Source organism: Bos taurus, chromosome 8 (genome assembly GCF_002263795.3).
Source record: "Bos taurus isolate L1 Dominette 01449 registration number 42190680 breed Hereford chromosome 8, ARS-UCD2.0, whole genome shotgun sequence".
NCBI lineage: Eukaryota > Metazoa > Chordata > Mammalia > Artiodactyla > Bovidae > Bos > Bos taurus.
In genome coordinates this window covers 7,920,712-7,929,222 of record NC_037335.1, presented here as the reverse complement: position 1 = coordinate 7,929,222, position 8,511 = coordinate 7,920,712, and the positions used below count along the sequence as shown (strand labels likewise).

Here is an 8,511-nt window from a genome sequence, read left to right as displayed (position 1 = left end):
ACCACCAAATAGCCCCCCGTGAGGGAAGGCACCAGGAAGGACAGAGAATCCTGTAGCTCCTCTTCCCTCCCCACCCTCTTCCCCACTCCCTCTTGATCTCCCTCCTTCTTTCTTTCAATTCAGTGCTTGGCCCTGTGTGTGCTGTAACAGGAATAAGGTAAAAGGAAGCACATTTCTCCTCTTTATAAAGATGTCCTTTTGAAATATTTTAATTTCACTTTTGCTACCAGCAATATAGAAACAATCATAAAAAATAAAATTATAAATTGTCCATCGATTACATAATAGCACTTGGTATTGCTACAGGGAGGAGGTCCGGGGCAGGGTCAGGTCATCTCAAGCCTGTCCGGGCTCCCCAGGCCTCTGGGATCACTGCTGAGTCCACGAAGGTGTCAGACATTGCCCTGCTTGGCAGTGTCAATGCAGACTTTGAGTTTTACACCCAGGGGTTCTTGTGGGTGTCAGAAAGATGGGCAGATAATGAGTAAAACTGCAACAGGACTGTATACACATGGTAGAGCTGGAAGGCTGCTCTGAGGTGATGAAGGTTAGGCTGGGACTGACTCAGACATCTCTTGACCACACGAGACAGGGACTTCACAGAGCCGAACTGACCTGGTTAGTTGTTTGCATTCACCTTGGAAATAGGGCTGCTAACAGATGCTGCACAATGAGTAAGAAAACACACCTGTCTTTTCCCTGGGCTTCTCTTCCTGATCCCCTCCTCCCTTATCCCAAAGTAAGATTCTTTGCGGATGAACTAAGCACAATATGGGGATGAACTAAACACAATAGCTCAGACAACTAACCTATTCCAAAAGGTGTGTGCCTTGATCTCAGAGAAAGGAATCATTCGGTTAACTGAGCAACTGAACTGCCCAGTTGACTCATCCACTGACTTGATGCCATTCAGCTAGATCACTCAGCTTTGGTTGATTCCAGCTTTTGCAGTTACTGTAATGACTGGTTTCTAGAAAGAAAAATAACCAGTTGGGCACTTTTATTCCAGAATACGGAATGGGCTTGCCCGTGTGGGTTGGGTGTGTATATGGTCACGTCTCTGTAGAGTGGGTGTGAGTGTGTGCAGGCCAGCCTGATACCCCACGACCTCAAGGGCTCTTCTGGAGGAAGGCTGGCTGGTGTGCCTCTGCAGGGCTTGGCAGCATCTGTACAGAACCCCGAGGGAAGGCGTCTCTGGGTTGAGGACAGGAGTGGGCCTGCCTGCCCTTCCACCGAGGCCTTCTCCATGGACCTCAGGGCCTCAGACTTCTGCCACTGCTCAGAGTCAGCTTGAAACAGATCTTGGCTATGTGGTTGTAGCATCTTTGAAGGAAGCATAAACCCTCTGGCTCTTAGAAATCACAAGGAAACACCAAATTATCCTCTGTCTAACCAGGGACCAATCATTTACAAACTCCTACTCCCAGCCCACAAGAGGAAACCAACCTTTCCCCAGCATGGGTCATGGTGTGTGTGTGCGTGCAAGTATGCATGGGCCTTGATGAAACTCTACAGGAGGACGAAGCAGGAAAGGCAGAGCAATAGGGCACCTCATGTCGATGACGGAACGCTGACTGCAAGCAGAATTTCAACTTGGGAGGTGACAGGGTTGAGTGAGCCAGAGAGTAGAGAGCTTGGCAGTTCATGGTTTGGCAAAGCCTTAGTACCATCTTTGGAATTCAAGTTCATTGATACATGATCCGTGTAGGCATTATCAATAATGATTTTAATTAACACATCCATATTCTACAGCCGCTAAAGAGCTGAGGAGCCTCGGGGGTGGGGGGCCTCCCCTCCACTAGCCTCTTTTATTCCTCTATGAACCAGAGGGCTTGGCTAGAAGGATCAAAGACTTTGGGTCAAACACCCAAAACCCCAGGCACAGGGCATTGCACTAGGTTAACTTCCTAAACTGTGGAGGGCTCAGTCCTCACCTTGCTGACTCTCCCACCTGTCCTTAGGGAGAACCTTTTAAAACCAAACCCTAAACCTCTGTCAAACTTGACTTACCCACTGGTTCACCATTTGGGCAAAAATCAAATAGTTATAAACAAGCTGGCCATAGGTTAGTCACAGTCTGATTCAGTTAAAGTTAGGTGTTTAAACCAGGCACAGAATCTCAGAGGAGGCTCAGGGAGAGCTTCTGCGGAGGGCACGAAGGTGACAGAGGTAACAACGTCAGAATCCACCAGGAGGCCTCTGCTGGCCCCCCAGGGAAGCCAACCCCTAGGCCCTCCCAATCCCAGGTTGTGGGGTGACAGCAAAGGGGTTCTTTGGAGGTTGGGACGGGTGTATGTGGCTACACGGGCAGGACCCCACATACTGGAAACAATTTACCTGGCACCTGTGGGGCCAAGGTCCAAGACCTTGCCCAGGGCACTGGTGGCAGGTGGGGCCTGCTTCCCTAAGTGCCACCTGTTATTCCTCTTGATTTTCCTTTGCTGGTGGGTCCCTGTTGAGGTTGCTGAGTCAGCCACTTAGGGTGAAGCGAGCCTCAGAGCACAGTGACAGTGTCATGGGTGCCACTGACGTATCTAATCACCTCCCTTCTGGGGTTCGGTGTCCTTGGGGAAGCCTTCTGCAAGAATCACAGCTTTGCCCCCCACCCACTTTGGATTCCCAGGTCATAGCACCAGTGATTCCGGGAAACAGGAATCTGGGTTACTGAGTGGGGGGATGAGGCGTGTGCGTGGGGTACCGAGGTCTCACTGAACATCAGATGGAGCAGCCCTTCTGCAGGACTCTGGGTATTAAACCAGGGTCAGGCATGGGGACACTGGGCTCCACAGCTGGGCTCCGAGAGCTCTTGTCCCAGGGACACCCTGCCTCCGGAGAGACCCACTGGGGTAGCTGGGCCTCAGCTCCCTTCCTACATCCCCGGTCCACCTCCCAAACCCTCGTTCTGGCTCCACCGCCCCGTCTAGGGCTTCTCAGCACAGAGAAAACCTGCGGGAGTTGATGTTCATCTTGGTGACCCCGATGAGCTTGAGTGGTGCAGAAAGACTGAAAGAGGAGGCGAGGGGAGCGTCGCAGAAGAGGTCGGACAGCTCGTCCCGCTCCTCGAGCTCGTAGGTGGCGTCGTTGAGCATCCGCCGGTGGAGGTCGCAGGTCTGTTCGATCTTCAGCTTGTGGATGTCACTGCGCAGGCGCATGAGCTGCCGCGCCAGCTGCTGGTCCTGAAGCCGCATCTCCATCTGCCAAGAAGAGCCGGGAGGGGAGGCATCAGCGCCAAGCTGGAGGGGGAGCTGGAGTGCTGCACAGTCCCTTACCGGCACAGACCCCGGTTAACAGACCTAACGAACGGCTTGCATCATCATTTGGGGACCCTTCCCTGGTGGCTCAGACGGTAAACAATCTGCCCGCAATGCGGGAGACCTTGGTTCGATCCCTGCGTTGGGAAGATCCCCTGGCGGAGGAAATGGCAACCCACTCCAGTATTCTTGCCTGGAGAATCCCCATGGACAGAGGAGCCTGGCAGGCTACAGCCCATGGGGTCGCAAAGAGTCGGACACGACTAAGCGACTAAGCATAGCACAGAGAGAGTAGCCTGTTCTCAGGTCAGGGAGGTGAAAAATCATAGAGTGAGGTGACAAATCAGGACACGCTTGCCGCACAGCCCTTTGCGCTAAGCTAGACACTGTGTCCAAATCCTTCTGGAAGGCGTGTGTGTCAGTCCTGGCTTGGAAGCATTTCCAGCTCAGTCTCATTGTTTACAAATGGAGTAAGGGTATAAAGAAATGCGTGGGAATGATAAATACCAAGTTCAGGAGCATGGTTACCTCTAGGCAGGACAGAGAGACTGCGATTGGGGGAGGTATTTGGGGCTTCAACTCTATTGATGCTGTTTCATATTATATGCTGGGTGGTGGGTATGCTGTCACCTTATTCTTTAAACATTTAAGAGTGTTTGCAATACTTCTTATTTCAAAAGAGCCAAGCATAAATACATGCTAATATTTATTGGATGTTTTCCTGTGAGCCAGGCACTGTTCTAAGCTTTCTGAGTAGGTATTAGTCAGCCCAGGCCGCCACACAAAATACCATAAACTGAGGGGCTTAAACAACAGACGTTTATTTCTCACGGTTCTGCAGGCTGGGAAGTCCAAGTTCAAGGACTTGGTGTGCTGAGTCAGTTCCCAGTGAGGACACTTCCTGGCTGACAGGTTCTTCCACCTTCTCACTGTGTCCTCACATGATGCAGAGAGAGTGCTCTGGTCTCTGTTCCTCTGTAAGGACAATAATCCCACCAAAAAGCTCTATTCCCATGATCACAACATCTAATCATCTCCAAAGGCCCTGCCTTCCAACACTGTCACACTGGGGCCTAGGGCTTCAACATATGAATTGGGAACGGGGGCGGGGTGGTGGGGGGCAGACACGAACTGGGTATGTTGATACGCAACACTTAATCTTCACTACAACTCTGGAAGTAATACCACCAACCTACTCACAATTTCTGGGCTTCTCAGATGGTGCTAGTGGTAGAGAACCTGCCTGCCAGTGTAGGAGAAATAAAAGACTCGGGTTTGATCCCTGCGTGGAGAAGATCCCCTGGAGGAGGGCGTGGCGACCCACTCCAGTATTCTTGTTGGAGAATCCCATGGACAGAACAGCCTAGCGGGCTATAGTCCACAGGGTTGCAAAGAGTTGGACATGCCTGAAGTGACTTAACATGCATGCATGCACTCACAATTTCTAGATGAAGAGGCAGAGGCTCAGCAAAGTCAGTCCTCATGACAAGTCACAAAGCTCACAACTGACCGAGCTGGGATGAGGCACTCAGAAGTCAGACTCCAGAGCCCAAACCTCTGACCTCTAAGTTCACCTCTTCAGGTAGAGCTGGAGTGTGGGGCATGGGACCCGTTTTGTGCCCATGACCTAGGAGAAGGTTCATGATATATTTAGTGGGTTTTTTTTTTTTTTTTCTACTGAGGAAGAAATGGGATAACTCCTCACCTGGCCACACATTTACAGTTTCCAAAATTCACTTATAGGTTAACTTTGTTGGAACCATACAGCCAGCCCCAAGGTATCGGTGTGGCAGTTTGGTTGAATCCAGAGGAGTTTTAATGAGGTATTCAGTGTTGCAGCTTCGCTCCCGGGGTCTCTTCAGGCTTCTAGTGGAGTGTTTTCCATTAATGACACTTGGTCACTGAGGTCACCAGCTGCTCTTACTTGGCACGAGATCTGATTCCTTCTCACTGTTTGCTCTGCTCTGCTCGCAAGTGGTTAATGTTTATGTACTTCTGTTTCTTCACACTCAGCTGTGTTGTTCAGGCAGTGCTTGGAGCCAAACTGATTTAGAAAGACTAACTGTGAGATTCCAGAGGGACTTTCCTGCTGGTTATGCAAATAAACGCTAACATTCTCACTTTTCCCTCTTCAGGCTTAGAATCAAGTGCATTGCCGAAAAATTAGTGACTCCACCAATAAGCATTTCATTGCTCTATTTTCTCTCTTTCATTGTTTGATGTACTTCTACAGATCTCTTTTATCCAGATTTTATAGATGAGGAAAATCAAGATAGGAAGTCTTGCTTGGGGATCAGCAAAGTATTTAATGACCATCACCACCAAAGTATTTAACAGCAAGTTCATAGCATCCAGTTCATCCGTTTACTTCTCAATCCTTGGGCATCACAACCCAGACGCATTGCCAATCAGACTACTCTAGTAGAGCCAAATTAATGATGGCAGGCTCGCCAGAGGGTGACTGGTTATTCATTCACTTATTTGGAAGCTGGGCTAGGAGCTGCCTAAGCCCTTCTGAAGGAGATGGGGGTCCAATTTTTCTGAAAGATAGTGCCAGCTCACGTCACTGCTTTATTTAACATGGTCTTCCCCTGGGTAGGGAAGATCCCCTGGAGAAGGAAATGGTAATCCACTCCAGTACTATTGCCTGGAAAATCCTATGGACAAAGTCCATGGGGTCGCAAAGAGTTGGACACGACTGAGCGACTTCACTTTCACTTTTTCACTTTCTGGGAGTTTGGCTTGAACCACTTCTTTTTTGGGTTTCCTGTAATTTGAAGATCGATCTCTTTGAAAGCTAGGAAGCCTATGGCTCAGATGTGAACCCAGAAACTGGCCTCATTGGATCCTCAATCTGAAAATATCCTCTAAAGTTGGAGAATTTCAGTTTCGACCAGGTGTTTGCAAGTCTCTGTGAGATGTGGTGGGCAGGGATGCCTGATGGGAGAAAGGGGCTATTTTCCTATGGCAAATAGATCTGGTCAAGAGTTTGAGAACAATTTAGGGTTGAAAAATCAGCTGAAAGAGGGGTGATAGTAAGGCACCTGTCCAATTTCCTTGGACAAGGTCACCTTGGTGGAGCCACCTGCCACCCACTGAGCTTGGAGGTGTCCACCTCTGCCTAGAAGGAAGGAAACTGCTTCCGATGGGGATGGTGACCTGGTCACTACCTTTGTTGGAGCCCCAACACTGGAAGGGGCTGGGAATTCTGTTTCCTCCACTGCCTTGGTCCTGAGGGCACATCGTCATGTGAACAGCCCATCCTAGGACTTGCCTGCAAGACATATTTTGTTGCGACTCCTGAATAGAAATCCACTATCTCACCTGATGCTCAAAGAAATAGTGTTTGTTCCAGGGCTTCAAGGAAAGCAGCGGTGCTGGCCCCATTCCCACCTCCTCTGCCGACCACACAGGAGTTTTCCAAGGGGACTCCACACCTAAAACCCTAAACTGAGTCCTCAGTGAAGAGGTAACTTCACTGCAATCAAACCAAATCCATATAGAAACAAGTTTTATGAGCCCCTGAAGAAACCTGAGTAAAATGTGCAGAGCTAAGAGGCTGTTTCCCTCTCTCTAGGATTTTTTCAATTGTGTTAAAATACACAGAGCATAAAACCTTACCGTCTAAACCATTGTGAAGTGTGCTGTGCGACCATCACCACCAACTATTTCAGAATTCTCTCCATCTTGCAAACTTGGAGCTCCATCTCCGTTAATTAATAACTCCCCATTTCCCCTCCCTTAGCCCCTGGCAACTACCATTCTGTGAATCTGACTCTCTGGTTACCTCGAGTAAGTGGAATCAGTACGTTATTTACTGTTTTGTGACCGTCATATTTCATTCATTCAAGATTCATCCATGCTGTAGCATGAGTCAGATTTCCTTTCTAAAGCTGATGTATATTCCACCGAGTGTATAGCTCACACGTGCCTTATCCGCTCATCCATGGATGAATGGGTGTCTGGGCTGCTTCCAGTTCTTGGCTCTTGTGAATGACGCTGCTATGAACACAGGTGCAGCAGGCTCTGAGTCCCTGCTTTTGCTTCTTTTGGGTGTAAACTAAGAAGTGGAATTGCTGGATCATGTAGTCATCCTAGGTTTAAGTTTTTGAGGAACCGCCATACTGTTCTCCGCACCATTTTACTGCAGTTCTTGTTTTTATTCCTGCCAGTCCAGAGGCAGGAGTAGCCAGTTCCTCTTTTAACTCTCCAGGAAATCACTAATGACCCATGAGACTCGTAAAAGAGACCTCACAGCAAACCACTTACACACGCAGATTCTTCTTGTTTCCTGAGTTTCCTTGGCCGCCACCCTCCTTGATTCTCCCTTTCTATCCCCCCCACGCTGGAGCCTTACCACTCATCACACCCCCTCATCTCATCAAAGAAAACTGGAGAAATCTCCATCCTCCTCTTGCAGATGTTGTTGTTAAATTGCTAAGTTGTATCTGACTCTTTTGTGACCCCCATGGACTGTAGCTCGCCAGGCTCCTCTGTCCCTTGGATTGTCCAGGCAAGAATACTGGAGTGGGTTGCCATTTCCTTCTTCAGGGGATCTTCCCGACCCAGGAGTCAAACTTGAGTGTCCTGCATTGGCAAGTGGATTCTTTACACTTGAGCCACGGAGAAGCCCTTCCTCTTGCAAAGCAGTTTAATTACCACCTTTAGTTACATCTTCCCTCCCTTGGAGTTTCACCTTTCACCTTAAGAAAAAACCAACCTCTCCAAATAAGATCATCTATACCATTTTTCTAAATTCCACAAGACATACGAATACCAAGGAGGAAGGGAGGCCAGGATGAACTGGGAGATTGGGATCGACATCTATACACTATTGATAGTATGTATAAAACAGATAATGAGGACCTACGGTATTTCACAGGGAACTCTACTCAACACTCTGTAATGACCTATACAGGAAAAGAATTTTCAAAAGAGTGGATATATGTAAATATATAGCTGGTTCACTTTGCTGTATACCCAAAACTAACACAACATTGTAAAGCAACTCTACTCCAATAGAAATTAATTTTTAAAATCCCCTTTCAATCAGTTTGACTTAAGATAGTCAGTGGTAGCTTCTGTCGCCTGAGACCAAGCTCCATGACTGGTACAATAAGTTTTTCCTGCCCTCAAAAGAAAGAAAGAGAGAAAGAAACAGGCTCTCCTAAGAGCCATTCTTATCTGACTCAGAGAATCACACGTGTGTTGCCTGCAGCCACGCACTCAGAGCAGCACAAGCATTGCGACAGGGCCTGGG

The 8,511-nt window shown here is 48.5% G+C and overlaps 1 protein-coding gene across 6 annotated transcripts in view; it reads right to left on the bottom strand.

Moving 5' to 3' along the window:
* Positions 1-185: 185 nt before the first annotated feature.
* The window catches only part of FAM167A (family with sequence similarity 167 member A), a 31,728-nt gene continuing 23,402 nt past the window's right edge, over positions 186-8,511 (bottom strand). For 2 of the 6 annotated variants that reach the window (XM_059889263.1, XM_059889262.1), the window contains one exon: positions 3,246-4,226. In XM_059889263.1, coding sequence (XP_059745246.1) covers positions 3,951-4,226 — 276 coding nt within the window. In that variant the 3' untranslated portion in view covers positions 3,246-3,950. 6 annotated transcript variants of the gene reach the window in all.